Source organism: Rhineura floridana, chromosome 6, assembly GCF_030035675.1.
Source record: "Rhineura floridana isolate rRhiFlo1 chromosome 6, rRhiFlo1.hap2, whole genome shotgun sequence".
NCBI lineage: Eukaryota > Metazoa > Chordata > Lepidosauria > Squamata > Rhineuridae > Rhineura > Rhineura floridana.
The window spans coordinates 105,188,981-105,216,454 of NC_084485.1; the positions used below are offsets into that span (position 1 = coordinate 105,188,981).

Genomic DNA, 27,474 nt, shown 5'->3' on the forward strand with positions numbered 1-27,474 from the left:
CAAGACAAATGTGGTGTGGGAGACCTGTGAATAAATCTCTGGCCAGTTAATTTCTTTTTCTTTAACCTCAAAGCAGTTGCATGCAGGTCCAATTTTTGAGCAGAGCGTTTGTGCCGAGTGTATTCACCCTTCCCTCTCTGCCATTTTCCCAGTCTAAATCCTCCTTCCTCAAAGCTGTTATTAGCCCTGCTGGGGCAGAAAATCTAAGTATGGTAAAGGGTATCTGTGTTGTTTCTGTTTTGGCCCTTATGGAGGGCATTTACTTACTAACTCTATAATAACAAAATACAATTTTCACTCTGCTGGTTCTCCTAAGCCAGTGTTCCATTGCCTCCATTAAGTCTCACTTATTTCTGTCTGAACTCAACAACCCGGTAATTGTGGGGTACACAGATATTCTACTTATCAAAGGTATTTATGCTTATTTCAAGATTATTAGTTGCACAAGCTTATCTGCTTATGTTAAAATAGCACTGTATATAGGTATACACTTTGTTGCCTTGTTACTGTTACTTTAAATACCAATGGCTTATATTCAGCTATTAATATAGTACTAACACAGCTTTAAGGAAGCATTTAGTTACCTTTAACCAAATTGCCCTTTTATTCTCTCCAACCCAGTTGAGCCTCACCAACACTGTAACTGAGTCCGGAAGCCTTTTTTCCGACCCTTTACTGACCTATTGAAGTGCATGTTTGTCTTGCTATACAGCCCTGGAAATATTCCCTCTGGTACTCCTACCAGTCACCAGAGGCCAACATTCCAAGCTCCTTCTCACTTTTCCCTTCAGTATTGCAAGCCAGTTCTTCCCTTGTCTCTTCATCCTAAGCCAAGTGATTCAGCTATCGCCAGCAAGTCTTCTCCCACCAAGCCACCCCACCTGCCTCTCAGGCCTTCCTTCTTCTTCCCTGATTCTCTTCCTCTGCTGCCTTTTTCTTTTTCTTCCTGACTCCATGGACACCAAACATCAACAACTCCAACTGATCAGCACCCAGCCATATATATACTTCTTCTGCCTCCTCTAGTCCACCCTCAGCCAGTCACACTCTGTAACTGAAAATTCTAAACCTACACCCACCAATCAAAATACGCATATCTTCTGTCCTTCTTTTGCATGCTGAGACTTCGAACACTTCAGAATCTCTCATAGCTGCAATGCCACCAGAATGCTACATTTTAATTTTTGGATTAAATCTGCTAAGGTTTGGTATTCTATTCTGAATGTGGGCTCCTTTGAGAGGAAATGAAGGATGCAAATATATATATGCCTGCAGAACTGTCTTGCTGAGTTTCTCCTTGTATTTTGACCAGTGGGGTTAAAGAGCTTGTTCAGCAATAAGGCCGTTAGCAAAGAGAGTTATTTCTGTGTTTTTCTTTTGCAGCACTTGGAGCAGTTCTATCTCCTTTGGACTGCTACCTTTGCAATTGAGGTTTAAAGACACTGCCAATCCGCATGAAACAACATTTCCACAATGCACTGACTGTTGCCCGATACCTTGAGTCAGATCCAAGAGTTGAAAAAGTTATCTTTCCTGGTAAGTTGGTTTTGCAGAACCTGGCAGCTGCTATAGTGTCCTTGCAAAAAATGCCACTGGCTGTAGCTGGGGAAAAACAAAACAAGTTGCATGGATAAGTGGATTCTTCCAACCCAAGCATGTTGGAGACTCAAATGGCTGATTAAGGGTGGGAGCAACAGGTGCTTGCAAATGTCTTCTTCCATATGCACCCAATGCACAATTTATTCTTTGAATTTTACTGCCATGGTACATAAATATATGCATATATACCTTTCTCACGCATATACGCGCACACACGTCTTTATGTGGTTCCACCATGGTTCCCAGGCATTAAATTCTAGCCTTCTCCTGCATTATACTTGTGTACGGTTTTCATATGTAGAAGATGGACTGTACCACTGGCAAGTCTGTGATGTTGTGCTCCCTGCTAGTGCAGTCACTGGGGCAGCATTGTTGCCTTCAGTGAGGATGCCTGCAAAGGGGTGGTAGGTGGCAGAGGGTCAGACTCAGCAGGGGGTGCGATATCAGAATCTGCACCAGAGGTGTGATCTTGCTCTACCTTATATACGTGAACCTTACTTACATATAACGTGTGATGGGGTCTCATACAACACAGTTTATGTCACTTTTGTGAACAGAATTCTTATTTTTATTTCTGTCGAACAATATTTCAAAACTTGCTTGCTTTGAACCACAGCATTAATCGGGACTTTCCTGATGGCAATGAATACCCACTCCATTTATGTACCTGACTAGCAACTTTATAGTATGTGTGTATTTAAAAGTAATAATATAAATCAGGTAATTTATATAATGCTTGACTCATTTTAGGATTGCCATCTCACCCACAATATGAGCTGATGAAACGGCAGTGCACTGGCTGCCCAGGAATGATCTCCTTTTACATCAAAGGAAACTTTGAACATGCTTCCAAATTTCTCAAAAACTTAAAGGTAAAACATCTGAATAGGCACTACTTTTGAAAAAACACCACATCCCCTTGTGACCTAGTCAGGATTTGGACACTGTGAAAGACTTAGGAAGATGCCTCTCTCCCTGTGGAATGCATGATGAAGTTTATACTGTATGTGGGAAGTCCGAAAATGTAAATTACCAACTTAATTATGGGAGGTGGCACTAATGAGAGGGAAGGAAAAGGGTGTCTTAGAATTAATGTGCTGATTCAAGCTGCTGCTGCTTGCCTAACAAGTTGAGTCATGTCATGCCATCCCTGTACCAGCTGCTTTTCCATCTCTCTCCACAATTATAAATGGAATTTTGAAAACAAGGGAGCTTTTGCTTACGTGACACTGGCATGATGTTTTAAAATTCCTGACATTAGTGTTTTGACTTCAGAAGATGCTTGTCGAATCATTGCCTCATCAGCATGTATCATTGGAAAGGTATGCACTCTTCAATATTGCTGTATAGTAATTTTTGTTGACTGAATGCTAGCAGTGTATAGTTTGTCTCGGCATAGCAGGCATGCTTTTGTTTCATCAAAGGTTGGCAACAGCCCCACCATCAGCTGATCATCTGAGAAGGGGGGAGTTCCCCCTCTTTGCTTATTAAATGACCAATCTGATGACCAGCAGATTAGGTCATTTTGGACCTAATTTGTACCTAGTTTTTAGAGAAATTAGAAAAACCTATTTTTTCTTTTTCTTTGCCACTGCTGCCAGAATCATTGGTGGCTGGGGTGGGGCAGAAAAAATTGTTTGGGGGTCCAAATCAGGGCCCCAAGCTAGGGATAGCATGGTACTGGTTGGAGCCGATGGGAGTTGTAGTCCAAACATCTGGTGGGCAAAAATTGGTAAAGGCTGCTTTTGTATTTACCATTAACCAACAGGTGTGGGGTTGTGCTGGCCTCCTTGGAACCCTGGGAGCTCAAGGGTCCACAGGATTTAATAGAGCAGGGGTGTTGGATACAGTGGCCTTCTGTTCTACCACTGCAGACATTCTACCAGTGAAGATAGAGCAATAGTGTTGGACAGCCCCGGCAGGTATAGTTCTCCCCACCCACCCAGTACAGTCTGGTAGGAGAAGCCATACTTTGCCAAAAATTCTCCCTGTCATGCAGAAGGGAAAGCACACTGGCCTCTGCCATTGGCCAGGGGATCAAGGTCACTAGGAAGCTACATACCTTACCTCCTAGGAAGAACATCATAGCAAGGCGGAGAACAACCTGTCCCCATCTGTTGACCAGGGAAGGAGCAGCTGTAGGGAGTTTGTTTCTCCCTGCCCCCTGCCGAAAAGAACATTCAGCTCCAACTGCCAGTTGTCCTGGGACTAGAGAGCTGAAGGCAAGCACACTCTGGACTTTGCCAGTGGTTAAGGGGATCAAGGAATTAAGTTACATGTTTTCAAATAAAAACTTGGATGGATGAATGCAGAAATATAATACTTGGTATTCTTTTCTTCAGCTTTTTGCCTTGGCTGAAAGTCTGGGAGGATATGAGAGCCTGGCAGAGCATCCGTAAGCGAAGTTCATCTGACATCTCTGTTGGGATAAATTATTTTCTAAAATCTGTCTAATACTTAATACAAGTAGTACAGACTAACAAGCATGAAATACATTATACATGAAATACAAAATATTCTGATGGTAATTGATCATCATGGCCAAATACCACACTTTGTCCCACCACCCTTTCATTTATTTGATAAAATGTATATACCACTTACTAGAAGACCTGTAAGCAGTTTACAGTAGATGGTCTATTTTATCAGGTGCTGAAAACAATACAGTGAAGGGTCTGCCTAATATCATTGGGTAGGGAGTTCCAAAGTGTAGGTTCTGCCACACTGAATGATTGTTTTCTTGCAAGTGATAGTTCTGCACATCTAATGAAGGTAGGTTATGAGACCTCCAATGTTTTGCTGTAGTAAAGAACTACAGTGCAATCCAGTACATATCTACTCAGAAGTAAGCTCCATTGGTAAGTGTGTGTTGGACTGCAGCCTTAGTAAGTTATACAGTTATCTGTCCGATGGGCTGATCCGTCAGTATAGTTCAAAAGAAAAAACATCAGGTCATATTGAATTTTATAGCCCTAAATCCTTTCTTTCATTAATTATTTTCCCCCAGTATCTTTTGGCCAGTATGCATTCCCATTATAGGTGTTAGTAGTCTCCTTTCTATTTTTTGTACACTTCCAACAGGTGGATGAATAATTTTTGTTTAATCTTATTTTTACTGAAGTCATGTATCATCTCTAAAATATACTGCTAGTAAATGTTCTCATTTAAAAATACTCAGACCAGCAAGGATTCTTACTATTTAATCTTTCTTTCACCTACAAGGATGATAATCTTTTACTAAAAAAAATAAGATCTTTATATCAGGGAAAACTATTTTTCTTTCCATATTTTAACTTTATTAGTATCCAGTTTCAAGGCATCTGTCACTACTCTTAATGGAGATAAATTTTGGCATAGCACTATTTTATATCTATCCCATAACCAGTAATATATTTTTAAAAATCTTCTTGGCGTGAACAGTTTTAGTGTTTATATTTCACGATAATATGGTGTGTAGAGGTGCTTTAATCAATGTGCTCTCAAATAATGAATCGGCAATCTGCTGTTTTAAACTATGTACAGAGGAGGGCATGCTTGGTACAGGAAACTCAGCTGCACCAACAAAGTACAGTGAATAACTCTATAATATAGTATGTATAAAGATAGATATAGGACAGATTGGAAATGCCACATCAATATTTCACTACTTCTGAACTTAAAGATCCAACTTTCAAATTAGAGGAGTTTGAGACTAGCATTTGTCTGTCTCAGAGGAAAGGTTATAGCAAGGAAAATTATCCAGGATGGTGAGAACAATCTTTTTCCTGGAAGTTATATATTCAGTGGCCATATTGAACCGTCTGGTTGATAAAACCTGTGTTCCCTGTGGAACAAATTAGATAGAATACTGCTAAATTGAGCTGCTCCAGGTTCTGCTGCCACTGTTGATGGTTCATTCATTCATTCATTCATTATAAAATTGTGTGTATACCCCCAATTCATACAATATAATATGGCAACATACAACAATATATACAATAACATATAAAATGCCATAAAAACAGTAAAAGATCACAATTGAAATTTAAACAGTTCACAGGACTGTCTACATAAAAAGGTCTTCAAAAAGCACCTGAAAATCAAAAGTCAGGTTGCCTACTCATCTTTGCTGAAAGAGGGTTCCATAACCTGGGACTGGCCACAATAAAAGCCTGACTTCTAGTGGAGGCCAGTCGAGCCTCTGTGACACAAGAGACAACTAACAGGGCTCCTCCAGATGATCTCAGTGATTGAGCTAGGATATAAAAAGTCAGGTGGTCCTTACGGTACCTGGACCCCAGTTGTGCAGGGCTTTGTATATGGATAGAAGAACATTGAGCCTGCCCTGGTAGCATATGAGCAGGCAATGCAGATGTTTTAGCAAAGATGTTACATGCTATTGGCTATCTGCCCCCATCAGCAGTCTAGCTGCTTTGTTCTGTACTAGCTGGAGCTTCAGGACCAGGCCCTGTGGCAGCCCCACATACAGCACAAAGCAGTAATCTAGTCTGGGAGTTACCATTGCATGGACTACAATGGCCAGATTATTCTGCTCCAGCTAAGGCAGTAGCTGGCACACCGGATGAAGCTAGTAAAAGGCACTCCTAGCCCCCAAGCTCCATTGGGCCTTAATAACAAAGATGTATCCAGGAATACCCCCAAGCTGTTTACCAGCTCCTTTTAGATGGAGTAAAATCCCATCCAGAGCAGGCAAATGGACTCTCTTCCAGACATGGGAACCACCTATCCACAGTTTATTGGTCCACCATCCAGTCCACTACTGTATCCAGGCGCAGGTCCAAGGCTTGCACAGCTTCTCCTGGTTCAGATGCTATAGAGAAACGGAACAGCATGCTGATATAATTGTGTTATATTGTATGTTTTTAAGGCCTAGATGTGGTAAAAAGTGGAGTATACCCTTTTAAAAAATTCGTAGTATTGCATGCCGGACAAAACTAGATGAGAAACCCTCAGCATGGCATATCATTTATCAAGGAAATCCATTTGTTTCTGGGTGTTTCTAGACCACCACAAAGGCCAATGGGATGCCACATAATGGATCAATGAAGAATTCCACCTCTTTATTGAAGCCTTGACAAGATTAGGCAGAGTTTGCTGACAGATACACTTACAGGGTCTCAGCAGGAGTGAAGAAGTTGTGTGTTGGAAGCACTATCACTGCATTCTGTCAAAATGTAACTTTTCCTGTCCAGGGTTGAGGTCTGGAAAAAGCTGCTTTGATAAATAAGATCTTTCTATCAGAAGAAATAAACTTGCTTCTGCAAGTTTAAAGCAGAAGGTTGCCATGTATGGTGTTGATTGGCTGCTCCCCCCCCACATGTTGTCAAGAAAACTGCCAAGAAAAGTGTTGCCAATCCACAGACTAGATTAAAAAAAAAAACCAAGGCAAACAAATGGAGAAATGTGTATGTGGGGCTCCAAAACATTTTTTTAAAAAGGCAGACAGCTTGCCTGAAGAGCAGACTGAAAGCTGTGTGAATATCTTGACTAGCTGATATTCAGGTCTAAAAATTGCAATTGCAAGCTTGGGCTCATCTGCTGAAAGCTCTATTCTCATATTGTGCCTATCGCATTCCTCTGTCTCCTGTAACTTTTTTTCAGCCAGCCTATGTGTTTGCTTCTACATGCAGTGTGCCAGTTCAAAGGTTCTCAGGTTTGGCTGCGGTCCAGAAATTGCTTGCTACTAGAAGAGCAGTCCCACCACCTTCATGACAGTGTCACTGTCACTACCTCTGAGAACGTAGCATGGATTTGAGGCAACAGCCTCACATGATCTTAGCTCATGCTTTACTAGGTTCAGAGTTCTGCCTCTTAAAGGGAATGCATTGGCATTTTGCCAGTGGTTTGATAACTGTAGAGCATGAGTTTGCCTTTCTGCTGTCTACGTGCAACTATTTTTATTTAAACTGTTACATCTGGAATGATGGACTAACTGTTCTCGTTTAGTGCCATCATGACTCATGCCTCAGTCCCAAAGGCAGACAGAGAAGCCCTTGGAATCTCTGATATGTTCATTCGCTTGTCTATTGGTTTAGAAGACTCGGAAGACTTACTAGAAGATCTGGACCAAGCTTTGAAGGCAGCGGTAAGTAGCTCCATAGTGTAAGTGGCTCCAGTTACGGGAAATGGTGGGGAGTTTTTTTGCTTTTGTCTTTTTAGTTCCCACAGCTTCAGAAATTCATAGCACTTTTGATGAATCCTACATTTCAGTTTGTCAGATAAGTTGGCAAAACACAATTGCTCTGCAAAATATGTTTTTGGGGTTTGATTTTGCAGAATCTTAACGTGAGATAAGCCCCAATATTTCAGTTCTGGCTGCCAGCTTCAAATTACAGGTGGAAGTTGTATTCATATAGAAGTTTGCAAATTATGCAGGAAACACCACATCACCTTTTCCAAAGTGGTCTGACAATACAAGTGTGGTGGTTCAGCTGCAGGCAGGGGAATGCTAACTGGAGTTGCCTAGGATTGAATCTGGGACCTTTGGCATGTAAAGCATGTACCCTACCACCGAGCTACAAATCTTCCCCCTTCTTGAAAGGCAGCATAGACATTTAATAAATAATAATTCTAAAAAAATCATTCTTTACTGAGGAAACTTTGATCCTCCAGATGTTGGACAACTCCCATCAGCCCTGACGATTGGTCATGCTGGCTGTGGTTGATGGGAAATGTTCACAAACATCTGGAGGGCCAAAGGTTTCCCAACATTGTGTCGTCCGGCAATGTTTTTCCGGGTGGTCCGGAGTCTTTTGGGCTCTGGCCCTACATTAGACTCTGAGCCCTCAGTTGCTCGCTGTGACATGTTTGCGAGGCACTTTGCAGATAAAATTGCTCGCATTCAGACTGACTTGGACTCCTCATTAACTACAGTTGTGCCAGATGTCCCCGAAGCTTCCTCTTGTCCTTTTTCTATGGATACTTTTCAGCTTGTAAAGCCTGAGGATCTGGACAGGATTCTGGGAGAATCGAGGGCCACTACTTGTTCCCTTGACCCTTGTCCATCCTGGTTAATCAAATCTGCCAGAGGGGGAGTGGCTAAGTGGTTGGCATATTTAATTAACATCTCCCTAAGAGAAGGTTCTATGCCAACATTGTTGAAGGAGGCTGTGTTAAGACCTTTGTTAAAAAAAGCCTTCGTTAGACCCTGCAGATCCTAACAACTTCTGCCCAGTCTCTAATCTCCCCTTTCTGGGCAAGGTGATTGAGAGGGTAGTGGCTGCTCAGCTCCAAGTTTTCCTGGATGAATCGGACTATCTAGAACCTTTTCAATCAGGCTTCAGGCCTGGTCATGGGACAAAGACTGCCTTGCTCGCCTTGCTTGATGACCTACGCCAGGCATCAGACGGGGAGTGCATCCCTGTTGGTGCTGCTGGACCTCTCAGCGGCCTTCGATACGATCAACCATGGTATCCTTCTGGACTGTCTAGCTGGGATGGGATTGGGAGGCACTGTTTTATGGTGGCTCCAGTCCTACATGACAGACAGGACCCAGAAAGTGGTGCTGGGAGACTACTGCTCAACCTCCTGGCCGTTGGCCTATGGGGTACCGCAAGGTTCCGTTCTCTCTCTCATGCTCTTTTAATGTTTATATGAAACTGCTGGGAGAAGTCATCAGGAGATTTGGAGTACAATGTCATCAATATGCTGATTCCATTTGAACCTCTTGCGTCTGTCCCCCTTCAACGGTTGTCCTTCAAGGTCCTGTTCCTGGTTGCTATAACGTCGGCGAGAAGAGTCTCAGAGCTGGAGCTTTGTCATTGGCACGCCATCTCTGCATCTTTCATAAGGACTCCGGGGTGTTGTGGCCAGACCCATCCTTCTGTCCCAAAGTTGACTCACCGTTTCATTGTAACCAGGCCATTGTCCTTCCGTCGTTCTGTCTGAGGCCAGTCCATCCATTAGAGAAGGCCTGGCATTCACTAGATGTTCGCAGAGCTCTCAAACTCTACCTCTCTCGAACCCACGATATCAGGCTCTCTGAGTCATTATTCGTATCCTTTCACCCTAGAACCTTGGGAAAAAGGGTTTCCTAATCCACATTGTCCTGTTGGTTGCGGGTTTGTATTGCTCTGGCTTGTGAGTCCCTTAATCTCCCTGTGCCAACTAACATCACGGCCCACTCCACCAGATCAGCAGCCACTTCGGCTGCCTTCGCAACCAATGCGCCCATTGCAGATATTTGCAGAGCTGCGGTTTGGTCTACCCCAAACTCTTTTGTGAAGCATTATAAGATTGACCATTACTCTTCTACTGATGCCTCCTTCGGGAGGCGTGTCCTGCAACATGTCCTTTATGTTAAGTAATCAGTTGGTGGTCCCTCCCTAATGGGGGGCTGGTTTGGTGCATCCCAAAGTGATGGCAGGCTACCTGTGGAAAATGGTCCATTGGCCTCACCTGAAGGGTGATTTTCACAGGTAGACTGCCATCATGGCCCTCCCTGTTGGAGGAGATCTGGATGTTCTGTTACACCTTTTATATTTTTTGGTTATTGTGGGCTTTTCTATTCTGCACTGTTTAGTTATGTCAAAACCTTTATGATTCTGTTGCTCTGTATGTGGCTCTCTGTTGTTACTAGGGACATTGTCTCTATTTTCCTTGCCGCTGGGCCTGTGGGCCTTTTGTTCCTTTCAGATGTGCCACTTCGGACTCGTTGCGAATGAAACTGGAGTGGGAGGGGCTGGATGCCCCAGGTTTTGACTACAGTGCATTCTTGCCTTCGGATGCTAGATGGCAGTATAACCCAAAGTGATGGCAGGCTACCTGTGAAAATCACCCTTCAGGTGACGCCAATGGACCATTTTGAAAGGATATTGCTATATGCCAGTATACTTGGTTCCTTCTTGTCACTGTTATACATGCTGCTGATTTATTGTTAAAATGATGACTCACAAAAAGACTGGTGCTAATGCAAAAGGTGGTTTTAGATTGGTTTCTGAATCTACTATTTCTTCCCTGTGCACTGTTGGAAAATGAAGTAAAATCAATTGCATGGCACCCCACGCATTGCATTTATTAAAAAAAGTCTTGAATTTGTTTTGGTTTCTGTTTTAAATTATCTGTTAATATATATATTTAGTCATCTTTTTACATTTCTTGTTGATGATTCTAGGTATGTAGAATCAAGTATTAAAATTGAAAATCAGGCCAATGCTGCTATATTGTCAGCCTAGAACTGACCACTCTCCCCCCCACCCCCCATAATTCAGCTAAAGTGAATAACAGAATAAGGCTGCAATCCTCTACTCATGAAGTAAGTCCAATTGAACTCAGTGGGGCTAGCTTCTAAGCAGATATGTATAGGGCTGCACTATAAATGAAACAAGTATTGGAACATGATTAACACCAATCATTCTGCTGGTAACTCAAGAGAGTAAAAATACAACCAGCCCCACCCAAAGTAAAGTATCTTGGAACTCTCATAGAAACAAATTCATGTTGGGGCTGGGGACACATGGAAGAAAGGAGGCATGCACTGAGGAGTTCCCTTGCTCATGCAGAAGATGGAACAGACTTGTTCACTATTGCTTCAGAGGACATGCCTAAAACCAGTGGGTGGAAATGACAGGGAAGCAGATTTTTAGCTGAACATTAGGAGAAACTTCCTAATGTTCAACTGTGGAACAGACTGCCTTGGGAGATGATGGACTCTCGTTTGCTTGAGGTACTTAAGAAGAGGCTGGAGAACTGTCGATAGGGATGCTGGTCCTGCATCAGGGGGGAGGGGGTTGGACTAAGGTTACCTTCAAGCTAACTTCCAACTTGGCACTTCTGTGATCTGATCTGTGCCCCCCACCCTACCTTGAGAACTCCTGCAACTGCCAGAGGCTCCTGAAGAGCCTGCTTATGTCCTGTTTGAACACCTGATTCTGCCCTGTTCTCCTGTTTTGAACATTATGGCACTCACCTGCCCTCTCTCTCCTGTTTTCATCCCTTTTCATAGTCTCATTTCCTCCCTCGTCCCCTTATCTTGTTTTTCCTGGAATTGCTGCTTCCTCATCACCCTAGTCTTTTTATTGTATGCAAGACAAAGTATGTGTAACTGAAATAATCACATATTCTTCCCTTGCCTCTGTTTCCTCCTTCCTCTGTTGTTTCTCTGTGTCTGTTATAGATTGTAAGCCCCTTGGGGTAGAGACCTGTTTATTTTTTAAGTGCCATGTACATAAATGATACTAAATAAACAAATGCAACTGATCTTACCTGTAGCATGTGAATGTTTTAACTAAACCTAAGATTTGTCCTATGGACAATCTGATGTGTGAGCTGTTTCCTTTGTATGCCCTAGTTCCTTTTACTGTCGTTCGATAGTATCAAAGGTGATATGGGGCCAGTTATTAAGTAATATTTGAGGTCTGTGGGATAATGTTTTGGAGTCATCCACCAACAGGTGGTTGGTCCACCAGTGCAAAGATGTTCCTGGGAACACATACACATCTGTTTTTCCCATGGAAACTTCCTATGTTTGCATTTTTATGCTGCAAGGATCAAACCACAAAAATATCCTATAGATACTCTTTCTAAAAGATCCTCCGTGGCGCAGAGTGGTAAGCGGCGGTAATGCAGCCGAAGCTCTGCTCACAGCCGGAGTTCGATTCCAACGAAAGGAGGTCGAGGTCAACTCTGCCTTCCATCCATCCGTGGTCGGTAAAATGAGTACCCGGCATATGCTGGGGGGAAAAGAAAGGCCGGGGAAGGAACTGGCAATCCCACCCCATATATACGGTCTGCCTTGTAAATGTCGCAAGACGTCACCCTAAGAGTCGGAAACAACTTGCACTATAAGTGCAGGGACACCTTTACCTTTTTTTACTCTTTCTAAGAAAGCTGAGCTAATAGCTTTTAGTTGTACCTAGATAGTTGGTGCAGTATGTTACTCCTCACAAATCAGATTCATCTTGCAGCTTGAAGACAACTCAAAATCATCAAGTATTCACAAGTGATTGGGATAGCATTTTTATCTGTGTACTTCCAAGGGAGGTTGGATAATACTACTCATCTTTGGCAATATGGCATGCAGGCATTTGTGTGATGTTTTTCCATTCAAAACACAGCAAGCTGATAATTCACAAACATGAATTTATATTTCCTACAAGATTTTATTACATCTTGTGTGGAGGGCTTGCCAAACACAAAACTGCTTTACAGCAGAACTGAGAGGTGTATAAACCAAACCATTAATTTTAGAATTATACACACTACTTGCTAAAATGACAGTGGGATCTTTTATCTCTCCCTAATGACACCAAATCCTGCTAAGCTGTTCCATATCACCTAGAAAAAGAGCACTGAAAAACAGAGAAAAGGGGAAGAATGTCATTAATTTCAGCTTTTGGCCTGCTGCCTTGTCTAGTGGTGGATGGTGCCATTGGGATTGGTAGGGCAGAAGGCAGGCAGGCCAGCAGTAGGTGGATCCAGAGCCTATGACAAGCACAATCATAGGCAGAGTCAACTAATTCTAGCTTTGTTCCCATTCTGCTCCCTGCTGAGTCCTTAGAGGGGCAACACCGAGGCTGAGGAGAAGGAAGCTGACAGGCAATGCAACCTTTTAGGCTACTTGTAAGAAAAGGCAGGCACGTGCGGGCTGGTTGAGTGCAGACTGAGGTTGGTGGAGCAGTGCCTCATTCACACAAATGGACCAGCCTCCAGTGCACCAAGACTTAAATACTCCACTTTAGAGGACTAGGACTGTGTCTTCTATATTAGTTGGGGAAATTATATTTTGGAGGAGGGCCAGGATGGGGAACTGTGGCTCTCCAGATGTAGGGAATAGGAATGAGGAGGAAACTAACCCATTTAGGAGTAATCCTTGAAGGACATTAGAAAGGGTTTGTTTAGCTTAGTTAGGTTTATTCACAAATAGGCAAAAAACCTTGCAGTTTAAGAATGTACCTATAGCCAACAGATATTTCTATCAAACTTTAAAAAGCAGGAAAATGGGGCACCTATAGTGAATGCACCAGGGGAGCAGGAGACCTGACCTCTGAGATATTGTACTGCCCTACAAATTTGTCAAAATGCAAACACAATTTGGGTTGTCCTTTCACAGTCCAATCCACTTCCTGTGTAGCTTGGAAGCATTTGATAACATGCATACTCAGGCATATGGTTAATGGTGGCAATACCTGCAATCAGCCCAATTAACAGAAACAAGACATGTGCTGCGCTGATCTTGTTTTAACAGGGAGGAAGCAACAATATTAAGACAATATAGTTCAGATAGTCACTTTAAACGTATTTGATTTACTTGGCACTTTTAGTGAAGTTCCCTATGGTAGTTTCTTTTGCTTCTTTTTCTGTGAATATGTGAAGTACAACAACACTTTGCAAAATTTACACTAAAAAAACTCCAAAAACAATTGTGGAATAATGGTACTGACTATTCTGCAGAATAGTCTCCAGTGGACATGTGGAGTGTCTCAGCTGGCACAAGATAAAACTGGGAGGTGAAATATATTCTAGCATATTTCCAGGTGTGCTCTGTTTTTAATTGACCATGCCCACCCTTCTTTAAGTGAAGTGGTTTAAGCATAGCAAGCTGAACATATGCATCTTCAGCAGGCCAAGTTTGCTTTTTTCCAGTAGCTAGATTCATTGCTTAAGTAGCAACATGTTGTAATTTAATTTTACATCAAAGCTGCATTTTCAGATTCAACTGCTAATGGACCCAAAATAGAAATTTAATATAACCTTCAGTTTGAAACACAAAAAGCTATCTTCACCATCATATGACATTGAACCCCAAAAAGCTTTGAAATTAATAAAAATAAATTTGACACAGATTTCTAGGATGAAAAATGAGAGAAATATAATTTTATAGGTTAGATTCTCTGTAGAAACAGTAACACACAAAAGAAGCAAAGTAAGAACACCAACAAACATACAAAAAAGTAATTCTCCATCTTTGGAGATGCAGTCCTGCTTGCAGGTGTTGCCACCACTCACCATATGCTCGGAGGCACATGTTACCAAATCCTTCCAATCTACACAGGAAGTGGATTGGACTGTGAAAGACCAACCCAAAGTGTGTTTGCATTTTTACAAATTTGTAGAGCAACACAACATCTCAGAGAGGTCAGGTCTCTTGCTCCCCTGCTGCATTCACTATAGCTGTCCAATTTCCCTGCTTTTTAATGTTTGATAGAAATATCTATTGGCTATAGGTACATTCTTAAACCACAAGGGTTTTTTTTACCTATTAGTGAATTTCTCTGCTTTTTAATCTGGGAGGTAATGGGATCCTGTGCAAGTTTACTGACAATGGATTGATCATCTGCATGCTTATTGACTTCAATATGATTTACTCCCCTGCCATCACGCTTAGGATAGGTGAAACTGATCATGGAGGAGGAGGGAGGTGAAGGGAGGGCAGAGGGGGAGGAGGGAGGGGAGCAGGCGGGAGAAGAAGGGCAGGTTTGATCATTTCCATGCTTCCATGGATTTTACTGTCATGCAGTGAAGCTTAGGATAGGTGAAACTGACCAGGGAGAGAGGGAGGGCTGGAGTGAGAGGGCAGGAGAAGGAAGAGGGAGGAGGAAGAAGAAAGAGGAGGGGGAGGGGAGAAGGAGGGGATGTGGAAGGAGAGGAAAGGAGAAAGGCAGCTTTGATCATTTGCATGCTTACTGAGTTCAAAGAGATTTTCTGCCATGCAGTTCTGTTTAGGATAGTTGAAACTAACCGTGGGGGAGGGGAGGGAGGGAAGAGGAGAGGGGGAGTGGAAGGGGCAGAAGTTAGAGGATAGGAGGGAGGAGCAGGGCAGGGTAGGTTTGATCATTTTCATGCTTATTAAGTTCAGTGGGATTTACTCCTGTGCAATCATGCTTAGCATGGGTGAAAGTGACCTGGGGTAGAGGGGGAAGGGGAGGAGGGGAGGAAGGGTAGAGGTAAGGAGGAAGGAAGAGGGGAGATGGGCATGGGGAGGAGCAGGGGAACTGGGAAGGGGACAGGGTGGGTGGTTACCGGGCAGAGGGACAGCCCCTTTCCTTTCCAAAAAGAAAACATTGTTAACAGTATCATTATTTTTCAGGGTTTCCCTCACCTTTTTATTCTACAGCAGACACATATAGTAAGTCTCCCACCCAAATTTAAACCAAACTGTCCCTGGCCACATCCACCCCAGACATTTATTCTACTTTAAAGAGACATGACTTCCCCAAAAGAACCCTGGGAAGTGTAGTTTGTGTAGGGTGCTGAGGGTTGCTAGGAGACACCCTATTCCCTTCAGCCTTCGCAAACTACACTTCCCAGGATTCTTGGGGGAAGCCATTACTGTCTAAAGTGGAATAAATGTCTGGTGTGGGTGTGGCTCCCTGATTAGCCAAGCCAAACAGCTGTGGGTCTGGCTTTTAGAACACTGACAGTTGATTCTTACTGAGCATGCCTGCTCTTATAATAGACTCCAATGTTAATTTTCTTAAATTAATTAAAAATCAGCCATGCATTTTTTAAAACTTTTAAATTGCAGAAGATGAAGGTCAGAGTATGGGGCAAGATCAGTAATGGGATTACACGTACTCTGTGAACATGGCTGTTTTTTAATTAATTTCAACAAATTATGAGACCACTGACAGGGGTCTGGATTTTTTTCCTCTTGTTTTAGACTTTGAACCCTTGATTTTCTCTTAGTGTTTTGTGTAGCCATGAAAACCTAGAGGCTGTTAAACAAACTTTTCTGAGTTCAGCAGGGGTGTAATTGTCTGGGGTCTCAGGGTCTTAGATCCCTTACTTTTTTAGAAGCAGGGTTCCAGCAGGGTCCCTATGTCTCCAGCATCCTATGAGCAATCAGCATGAAATGGGAGTGTGTTAGCCACTAAGAAGAACATTCTGGCATGCTTCCTTACCCTTTCCTGCTGATTGAAGCCATTCAGAGTGAAGGGAGGTGAGTGAGCCACTGAGAAGACTCTTCTCAGTAGCTAACACATTCTAACACCCTTGTCATGCTGATTGGCTCCTAGGGATGTCTGCTGTTGTGGGAGAAGGCAGATGGGGGAAGGACTGAGGAGTGAGGAGATGACAACAGAGAGCAAGCGAGTAAGGAGGACAGTTGGACACCACACATTGTATTGAAGTTTCATGTAGCTACTTGCTGCTGGTATACATATCTTCTATGTGTTTGCCTAATCCTTTTTTTAAAGATGAAGATGGCAGGCTTCTTCTAAGCAAATGGCCATCCTCATATCTTCTGGCAGAGAATTCTATAAGTTAAGTATGCATTGTCAAAGAAGTACATTATTTTGTGTGTGGGGACCCTAGCAACCAATTTCATTGACTGAACCAAGTTCTAGTGTTCGGAGATAGGATGAAAAATGTATCTCTATCCACTCTCTCCATTCCAGTAATATTTTTATAGGCCTTTATCAATTACACATGGGGATGAAAAGCAAGCAACCATTGCTCCACACATCTATATCTACTGTTTGGGAAACATGTTCTTTACTGCACAACAAGAAGATATGGAAAACCAATGCAGATAATCAAGCTTCCCAAAGTGAGTTTTCAACTGAACTGATTGTCTATATTTTTTATTATTTATTTATTTAGAAATTTTTACATACAACTATAATCCCCTTTACAACCGAAATAAAACCCTTACTCCATTCACCCCCACAAATAAATCACTCCCTTTCCTACCCTACCACATTTCTCTTATTTTCCCATTGTAGTATACAGTTAAAGTTTCCGAAGATTGCATTAGGTTAGCCACAGTCTTTTGAAGGGGGTTGGTACCTGACCAGTTTTTTCGTACTTCACAAAGGCCACCAGTCCTCCTCAAAAACCTCTTTATTTTTCTTCTTTTCTTTTTGTTAGTCTTAATTTGATAGTCAATTTTTCTAGCAGGACAATTTCCCACACCTTTCGGCGCCATATGTTCAGTGTGAGACCTTCTAGAGTTTTCCAAACGTGTGATCACTGATCTGGCAGCCACCAACAAAAATCCAATCAGTTGTTTATAATGTAAATTCTGATTTTCCTTTATAAAAAGGTTCAATAAAGCTAGGACTGCTGTGAAATTTATTTGTTGTCCAGTTAGTTTTTGGATTTCTGCATGTATAAAAGACCAAAATTTTGCTACTGTATTGCATCCTCCGTGACGCAGAGTGGTAAGTGGCGGTAATGCAGTTGAAGCTCTGCTCACGGCCGGAGTTTGATTCCAACGAAAGGAGGAAGTCGAATCTCCGGTAAAAGGGGTCGAGGTCCACTCAGCCTTCCATCCATCTGTGGTCGGTAAAATGAGTACCCGGCATATGCTGGGGGGTAAAGAAAGGCCGGGGAAGGAACTGGCAATCCCACCCTATATATACGGTCTGCCTTGTAAACGTCGCAAGACGTCACCCTAAGAGTCGGAAATGACTCGCAATATAAGTGCAGGGACACCTTTACCTTTTATTGCATCCCCACCACATGTACATAAAAGAGCCTCATTCCCCACACCCATAACAGCAAGTAGGGCCCCCTGATTTAGTAATTTGTACCAAGCGTGTTGTGGAGTCATATACCATTTCTGGATAATTTTTAATGCCATTTACCTGAAGGATGAGGCTTCCATTTAAATGGAAATTTCATCCACATATCTGTCCAGATCTCATTTTCAATCTGACAACCCAGTTCAGTTTCCCACATTTCTTTAAGCGTTTGGTTACTACCCATATCTTTTCCCAGTAAGAACTTATAGATGGTAGAGACCAGACTTTTTTCAGTATTGCCTTCATTTAATATTAACCTTTCTGCCTGAGTTAAGTCTCTTGTTTCTTCGGCTATAATATATTTTTCCTTATAAATGTACTGATACCATGTCAACCAAGAAATGCCTTTATCCCTCAACTGTCGATGCCAAGTGTCTCGTGGTATGGGGCTGGTATTCACACAGAAATCCTTTAATCGAAACACAACATTTCTAATTAACTCCATGGTCTCTCTTTCCTATAAAAATCTTGGATGATTACAGAGAGAGATTAAGGGTGATATTCCTGGTATGAACATCTCCTTTCCTTATTTCCATACTGCCAATATCAAGGTCATTGTTGTACGTACTAGCTTTGTACTCTTTTTCACTTTCTTCTATATATAAGCTAGCCCTTTAGGTACCTTTTCATTTCATTCATTTCATTCAAGGTAGGTATCTTTTCATTTGAACCCAAGTGCCTTTCTATTTTGAGGTCTAGAAATGAGAACATATATCTGATCTGATAAGCCTCATAGTATAAAAATAGATTGGGGATTCCCTATCTTCCTTCCTTACTCCCTCTACACCTAAGATTTTTAACAGTTCTTGGGGTTTTTTTGAGGTATAAATAAATTGTTATAATTTCTTTTGCCAAAAAATTATCTTACCCTTTATTACTTGGGTTGGCAAAACATAAACCAGATAGGGAAATTTTGGGAGCACTATCATCTTTACTAATGTTATTCTGCTGGGGAATTAAATCTTCAGTTTGGTCCATGCTGAAAGGTATTTTTGTATATGTTTCCATATGGGAACATAATTGATCACATATGACTTCAAGAGGTGTAGTCGTCTGGGGTCTTGTGGAGTTTTAGACCCTTAAACTTTTTGGGAGCAGGGTCCCAGCAGGGTCCCTATATCTCTAGTATCCTACAAGCCACTTAGCACAAAAAGTGTGTGATCGCTGAGAAGACTCTTTTTAGTAGTTAACCCTTTCACTTTTCATGCATATTGGCTCCTAGGGACATCTGTTGTTGTGAGAGAATGCATTAACAGGGATCTCATTCTGAACTCAGCAGCAAAAAAGGGGCGGGAAGGGGGTGTTCTGTGACTATCAGGAAGGGGCCCTGCACTTCTGAATTTGCCACTATACTACTGGAGTTCAGGACTTTAAGTTTTGTAAAATTTTGTTTTGAAATGAGCTTGTGGGAAGCAGCAGAATGGCATGGGGGTATTTTCAATTTAACACTGCAGAATGTGAAAAATCCATGCTGACTATATTATAAAGCCACTCTTGTGGCTGTATAATTTATCACCTGATGCAATCAAAAGGAGTCCCAAAGCAATTTACAAGAGAAGTAAAATACAAAATTACATAATAAAAATATCCATAAAAACAATATCCTAAAAAGCGTTCATTCAAAATCATGGGAATCACCAAATATCTGCCCCTAACCAACACAAAAGCAAGCACCAGAAGCAAGCACTAATTAATTAAAAGCAGAATATCTTAAACACACACACACGCACACACAAATAAGGAAAACTACCAAGCAGAAAAAAACATATTAGCAAGACTCAAGGTATAACTTTAAAAACTTTTTAAAATCTCTACAGTAATTACTATAGCCAGCATGGATTTTTCACATTCCACAATGTTACATTTAAAGTACCTCCCATGCCAATCGGATGCTTCCCATAAGCTCATTTCAAAACAAAACCTTACAAAACCTATAGTCCTGAACTCAGAAATGCCTGCTTAACAACCCTCTAAATTTTCATGGTGATACACTATGTAGTGGAAACTATATGTGCCTGCTGTAGAATAAAAAGGTGGGGAACATGCTGAAAAACAATGGTACTGTTCACAATTTTTTCCTTTTGGAAAGGAAAGGGGCTTCCCCTCTACCCAGTGCCCACCCACCCAATCTCTTCCCCTCCCTTTCCTCCTGCCCCCTCAACTTCCTGCCCTCCTCCAGGTCAGTTTCACCTAAGGCACATGTTACCAAATTCTTCCAAGCTACACAGGAATTGGATTGGACTGTAAAAGACCAATCCAAATTGTGTTTGCATTTTGACAAAATTGTAGGGCAGTACAATATCTCAGAGAGGAGGTCTCCTGCTCCCCTGGTGCATTCACTATAGCTGCCCAATTTCCCTGCTTTTTAAAGTTTGATAGAAATATCTTTTGGCTATAGCTACTTTCTTAAACCACAAGGGTTGTTTGCCTATTAGTGAATATTCATATATTAATCTTATAACCAGATATAGCTATCTCACATATATATATGTGACATATGCCACCCATTTCAAGTAACAATTTTCACCAACTACATGAACCACTATAGTAACCCATTTTCTATTTAAGCCCAGTTGCCTATACAGTCAGGCCAGGTGCTGTCAATGAGACAGGAGGGGATTTCAATAGGTGATGTAAATGGAATGATGAGATATATAATTCTAACCCTTCGATGTCAAAGATATCAGAACTGCCTAAATGAGCAGTATATTAAAAATTGTGCAAGCAAGAAGCAAAACATAGGAAAGAAAGGTTTAAAACATGGAAGACAAAGAGGAAGAGAGGTGGGTGGAAATCCTACCTATGTATTCACAACAAAGGGCAGAAAACCATTTTCTTATTGAGATCTCTTGGAGTTAAACTTCATAGGGCAAGAATTCAGTGCAACTCTGTCTTGATAAACAGTTTGGCGTCATGATGATGAACCCCTTCTATGGTAGACAGAAGGATCTTGAAAAGTGTGCTGATGTTCTGTGAAATACTGCACTAGGGGCAGTTTCACAGAACATAAACATATTCTTGGTTGTTCTTGGAGAAGAACAGCCATCAATCTATTTATAAGACAAAAGTATTTCCTGTAAGGTTCTTCTGAGGCAATATGGCTGCTGATAGCCGAATCTGTCCTCTTTTCTGTGACTCAACATTCTTCTGGTCTGGTGGTGACTAATTTTCATATATACACACATCTGGGTACTCTCATTGGGTTTCTCCTGCCACAGGTTCTATATCAGGGATTTTCAGGGATTTTGAAAAAGGAGAGATAATTCTGAGCTTTCTCTGATCCTTTCAAAACTCTCCAGCCTTCCTGCTTAACCAGGTAAAATTCCACTTTGTTCTGCCTTCCTTCCTTGCTGTTTAAAATCCCAAGGCAGCAACTACTACAAGGAAGTGTTTCTGCTTTGAACACTTTTCAACAAAAACCATTAGCCGTCCATTGCCGGTCCACAAACCATTTGCCATTTTGCCTGCCTGGTTCCAGATGTTAGATCTGTTTCTGGACTTCTTTGCCTTTTTCAGCTGTATTTCTACATTGCTTCCAGATTGCTCATCTCTGTTATCCATGAAATCTGAACAAAAAACTAGTCCAGATTAAGATTGGGAAAAGTAGGAACTAATTTTTTTGTCTTGTTCTATAACACCTCTCCCTTCATCTCTTCTTGAGCACAAATTCACACTCTGATGAATGCCACTTCCTTTTTAGCCCTATCTGGGCATTCAATATCGCTAGGTGATTAGAGGTGTGCTGGCTGTTCCCACCCCCGCTGTCGAGTCCTCAGGCCTGACTCTGTGGCCTTCCACATGTCGGATGACAAATAGCTGCAGTTTGCCTCTGCTAAAATCCTATTTCCTGCAAGATGACACTTTACAATTAAGACAGTCCACAGCTCCAGTCTCTACAATTCCACAGAAGAACCTTTTATTTGGACCAACCAGAACTCACATTGTGCTGTATGAATTCTTGAGTTTCACAGAACTCTTCCTTAGATGGAAAGTAAACAAAGCAATATATATTGTGTATGGGGTTTAGTCCCAAAGTACAGCTTGTTTAAGATAACAGAAATATCACTTCTATGAGCTGTGCTTGTTTTCTATGAGCTGTGATTATCTCTGTGTTCTGGGTTCCATCCCTGGTAAATCACTGTCCCTACTACTATTTTGGAGACAGTGGCTGCATACATACCATATATTTAAAGCACTCCCTGCCCCCTAGAATCCTGGGAACTGTAGCTTACCCATCACAGAACTACAGTTCCCAGCATCATTAACAAAATACAGTTCCCAGGATTCTTTGGGGGGATGCTTTAAATGTGCTTCAAATGCATGGTGCATATGCAGCCATATTCTGATTGCCTTTCAGAAATATTGTTAGTGTGTCCATACATGAGCTGGAATTATTTTGCATTCAGCCTTCTGCCCTGATTCCCTGGCCTAGAAATTAAATCTTTGGAGGGGTGATGAGGGTGTCTTGACTCTAGTGCACCTGTAGGTATATATCTGCACATGGGTGCAACATGCCAGTGTACTTCTTCCCTTTAATTATTCTGAGAAGCCCTACAAGATTCATTGTGAGATCAAGCATTTAAGCTTTAGAATAGGGGTAGGAGACCTTTTTTCAGCCTGCTAGGCAACTTTCTGTGGACCACATGCTAGTGGTGGGCAGGGCAAAGGCAAAGTGGGCAGAACAATAAAAATAATTATTACCTTTGAACAGTAGTTCATCTACACATTCACACATGCCACTCTATCCTCCATCCGGATGAGCAAGAGGCACTATGAGAGTTCAAAGACACCTTACGGCCATGCAAAAACATTTGCGGGTTGGAGGCAAAGCCAGTGAGCAGCGTGACTGGGGGAGACTGGCGTGGCCTGGGAAGGGATAGAGAACCCCAGAGGGTTCTGTTCAGCCCCCAGACCTGAGATTACCCACCCTTGCTTTAGAAGAAGGAAAGTTTGGGTTTGGGTCAGTTTACTAACATCCCATTGCTTTAGAAGCCAGAGCAGGACAAACCATTACAGAGAAAATGAAGGCAGTGTATGGCAAGTGGTTAAAAGAAAAAAAGCATGCCACCAATAATAAACAGGGCAGTTTGGGGAAAGGGTTGATTTTCATCAGGAACACCACAGGAGGGAACAGTTAAAAGCTCTCACTCTCCACCCCGACGCTGCTCAGAACTCCCTGCCACTGTTTACATTTTTAAAATAAGTGAAAGTTAATTGTATGAACACAATTAAGTCACATCTAGTTTGGCCCACAGACTTGGAGTGTCTAAATGTTAAACCATATAGGGAAGGTTGTAGTACAATACCATATATATATATATAGAACATATGATAAATGTTCATAATTGGCTGGCAAAAGGTGAGATTAGCGAGTGATTGCTCTGACAAACTTGCCACAACTTGCCATGCTATATTATTTTGAGCAATACAAATGTAATCACATTTTAATTGCTTGTTGAAGCATGCAAAAGTAATGAGGCTTGCTTTTTGCCTGTACTCCGTAAAATCTCTTATTGCACAATGAATTTCGTGCTTTCCGGGGTATTTCATAGCTGAGTACCATAGCATTCTGTTCGCCAGTAAATTGGCAAAGGTAACCTAGATAACTCAGAGTTTATAATACTTTTGTTTTTAAATTGGTTTCAAAATAGGGGATGTTTATTCCTATCAGCTCAGTTTCCATGGCAGCAGCAAGAACTCTTTAAACCTGGAAGGCATATAGGCTAAATTACTGAAGCTTAGACCCTATGACATTACACCAGTAGCTTTTGCTACTAACGTCACAGACTACAGGATCACATCCTTTCTGCTCTATCTTTAATATTGCATATTTGAATATGGTGCACTGATTTCATTGATTGTTTTTATGTTCTGATACACTATGCTACATCTATGCTTCATATAAAAATAAAGAATGCAAATATAGGTAGCCTTACGTTCAGTAGTTTACTACTTTATCATTGCCAGCAGGACATCCAAAACACAAGCTGCATCTTGTGGAGATCACCTCAATGTCTTCTCAGAGTGAGATGTGAAACTACATCTGTTGTTTCCTATCACAGCCCTTTTCTGAAGCTACCCAGCCAAATCACCATGTGATCTTGTTAGTGTTAAGTCCATTCTTACTTGTCCATGTAGTCCCCATTCACTTTCTCTTGCCAAATGCTTGTTTCTGTTGTACAGATACCAACACAACAGTGTTGTGTGTGGCGCTGGGGAACAGCCATAGTTCAGTGATACCGCATCTGCTTTGCATGCAGATCACAGGTTCAATCCCCGGCATCTCCAGGTAGGTCTGGGAACCCCTGCCTGAAACCCCAAAGAGCCACTGCCTGTCAATGTAGACAACAGTGAACTAGATGGACCAGTTGTCTGGCTCCCTATGCACCTATGACATGAACATTGGTACCATCACAGATCTCAAACGCTTCTTCTGAGAAGGCAGTAGCCTATGGGTTCCATGTCTTCTAACCACCATGTTATGGAAGCTCCGAACAGGCATTTTAATCATGCTGCTGAAGGAGCAGTACCTGGCAAGATTCTGCTCTCCTACTAAAAATGCAAAGTAAGCCTGGTACCTTTTTACTATTGAACTGCTGGATGTGAGTGAAGTGCTTGTAAGGTACAGTGCATTTTATATTTCATAGAACCATAACATAACTCTATAAATGCTAGCAGACAGTACTGCAGTAAACTTCCATCTGTGCAACCTATGCAGCAATGTAGTCGTGAACCATATCCATGACTACCTGAGATAGCAGTTTTAAAACTTTTGTGCCTTTTCTACCTGGGAAGGAAGGAATTGCTATATATTAAAGTCAAAGGGTTACTTTGATTTTATACCCTGATATTAAATAAATGGACTTGAATCCAGAGAAGTCTTGCACAAATAGAAAGGCACTTTAACTTGCACAAAGCAATCCTGCCAACTACTCCTGATTCCCCTTTCCTGTTGCAACCCCCGCCCCTTCCAACCATCAGGAGCAGAGGAGCAGAGTCTGGAAAGCCCTGTGGTATGAGTGGAGTTCTCATCTATCTCTTATTAATTTCAGTGATCCTATGCTTAGAACTGAAGAGTTAGCAAGTAAATGTCTACACTGAGAGTAGGAATGTCTTGGGTTTGCCGTTCTTTGAGTCATGGGGTGGAGGCGTCTGGGTCCTGCTCAGTGATTTGTCCAAAGGACTATACTGTTTCACTGGGTCTGGGGTAATAGCCAGATGCCTTCCAGCCCAGGAGTTTATCACACAGTACCAGTGAGCCATAATTGACATCCTGCCTTTGCTTGGAGGCTGTGAGCTGTTTGAATCCTGTCTTTCCAGCCACTGTAGCTTGAAAAACATCCAGACCAGATTCTGTACATTTTTTGGAAGTGACTGGGGAGTTTAACTCTTATGTGTGTTTGAAACATCCTGAGATGTGTATTGAGTTGCTCTTCTTTGCTCCCTTGCCCCTTACTCTGGGCCTCTTCTCTTCCCATGGCAGGAGAAGAATTGGATTGAAAATGCTTGTCTTTCCAACCACATTCTGTTGAACCTGAAACTTCTGGCAAAATCTAACTACTTGCCATGTGCAAGAAATTTTCAAAAGAACCAAATCGTGGGCTTCCTGTGAGGACACAGGGAGATCTGTTTAAGAAAAGGATATGTTGGCATAGTGGGCAGAGAACCTTGATTTGAAGAATGGCAAAAAGCCCAGATCTGCAGGTGTCGTTGATCTGCTTAGAGTTTAAAAAAAAAAATCAAAAAATCTTCCATTTTATACGGAGCTCTGCGTTTGCTAACTTTTTTCATTCATCAAAGCCTAATGTTCCAAAATCTTGATGCCCAGGCCTGGAATGCTGAGCAGGTTTAGCTCCAAGCGCCACACTGCATAATGCCTGAGATTGTTGCCAAGCGTCTGGCAAATTGGGAAGAACATGTGTGCCCTGATAGCCCCCCATTCCTGGTGCTTCAAGGGGGAGCTTTGCTTACCCACTTCCTTTATTTACTGTTCCTACCTACCAACGCCCACAAGGTGGTTCACAGCTGTTCTTCAAAAAGCTTGAAATCAAATAGATGCAGAACAAAAGGGAGGAAGGAGGAAATTCTGGTCCCTTGGCTGCGGCAGGGGACAGTTCTGGGAGGTGAGGTGCCGATTGACCAGTGGTCCCAGCCAAGCCATATGTAATAAAATAAAATAAAACAATGTAAAATAAATATCTATCCTGCCCTTCTGCCCAAAGGAGCCTAGGGGGACAAACAACAAAGTAGTAAAACATTCCAATAACAACAACAACAACAACAACAATAATAAATAAAACTTTAAGAGCATCTAAAAACATTTAAAAACACTCGCGTACTTTCACAGCTAGTAATTTTAAGGTTGCCAGGAATGGTCTCTGGGTGAATGTTTCTAATTCCTCCTGAAAGTTAATGGTGGAGGCAGATGCACCGTGCTAGGGAGGGCATTACACAAACAACGGCCACTGAGAAGACCCTGTTGCAGGTTAGTGCCAACTGGGCAGCACCCAGCAGTTGCCCCATTACTCCCCATTTTCGGAGTCCCTTCTCCAGGTCCCCGTGCCATCTGACATGTGGTGCCTGGCTGTGCAAGATGGGGCCTTTTTAATGACAGCATGCAGGCTGCAGTACTCTTTCCCAAAGGAGGCTTGTAGAGCTCCTTCACTAATGAATTTTAGGCAGCAAGCTGAGACTTTGCTGTTTTGAAGGGCTTTAGGAGCGGCTAATCATTATTTACAGTTCTTTGTTATTGCTTGATGATGGTGATCTGTTTCAATATGTCTGTGTTCAACTGCCTTGGGGATCCTGATGGATGGATGGAAGGGCAGGGTGAAAATACTTAAGAATAAAATCTGTTCGCTTGCTCCTCTTTCTATCTCCCTCCCCCCTCCCCCCCCAATAGCACAGCCTGATGCAGACGGCCCATTGCCTCTTGGAGCAGCTTCAGCTGAAAGTGGCAAGCAGGGTGGCCCAGAATGAACTCTCTGCACAGCACCAAGACATCAAGGCTGAGGGTGTTGATGGGAAAGGACCAATGGAGTGATGGCCGTGGCTGGGCCTCCTTGGCTGTTGGCCTTGTCCAGAAGAAATGGCAAAGAGAAGCCAAGTAGCAGTGTCATCTCAAGGGGGACCTTTCCAACTCTGCTATGGAGCCCCGGAAGGGAACAAGGACCAAATGGATGGCTATGGTGGGAGTAGGATGTCCCTGGGACCCTCACGTGGTATTTTGTGGATGTGTCTTCAGGAGAAATAAAGGGCAACCAAAGAAGCAGCAATGCCTTTTTTGCCCCAAGAAACAAACCTCTCACACAATGCTTCTTTTGGACTGTTGCATTCGTTTGTTTGCAAGAAATTGGCCTGAGCTTGGCCTGGCCAAGAGCTCTATAAAAAGAGAATGAACTTTGTATGATAA

General features: G+C 42.2%; 1 protein-coding gene across 5 annotated transcripts; it reads left to right on the top strand.

Moving 5' to 3' along the window:
• Positions 1 to 27,474, top strand: CTH (cystathionine gamma-lyase). 5 transcript variants are annotated; one of them, XM_061633417.1, is made up of 6 exons: positions 1 to 411; positions 1,384 to 1,536; positions 2,350 to 2,471; positions 3,942 to 3,994; positions 7,546 to 7,684; positions 26,965 to 27,474. In XM_061633417.1, exons 2-6 carry the CDS (start codon positions 1,455 to 1,457, stop codon positions 27,103 to 27,105), a joined length of 537 nt encoding a protein of 178 aa, XP_061489401.1. In that variant the 5' UTR covers positions 1 to 411; positions 1,384 to 1,454; the 3' UTR covers positions 27,106 to 27,474. The 5 variants fall into 5 exon arrangements, 4 of the variants coding, with proteins under 4 accessions (XP_061489401.1, XP_061489399.1, XP_061489403.1 ...); XM_061633415.1 differs by lacking the exon at positions 26,965 to 27,474 and adding an exon at positions 9,301 to 11,763; XM_061633419.1 differs by lacking the exon at positions 26,965 to 27,474 and adding an exon at positions 10,234 to 11,763.

Excerpts from the sequence above, each read along its gene's own strand:
- CTH (XM_061633415.1), top strand. The coding sequence starts at position 1,455 with ATGAAACAACATTTCCACAATGCACTGACTGTTGCCCGATACCTTGAG. Across the intron at positions 1,537-2,349 it reads TGAAAAAGTTATCTTTCCTG|GATTGCCATCTCACCCACAA; the intron begins GTAAGTTGGTTT and ends GACTCATTTTAG. Across the intron at positions 3,995-7,545 it reads GAGAGCCTGGCAGAGCATCC|TGCCATCATGACTCATGCCT; the intron begins GTAAGCGAAGTT and ends GTTCTCGTTTAG.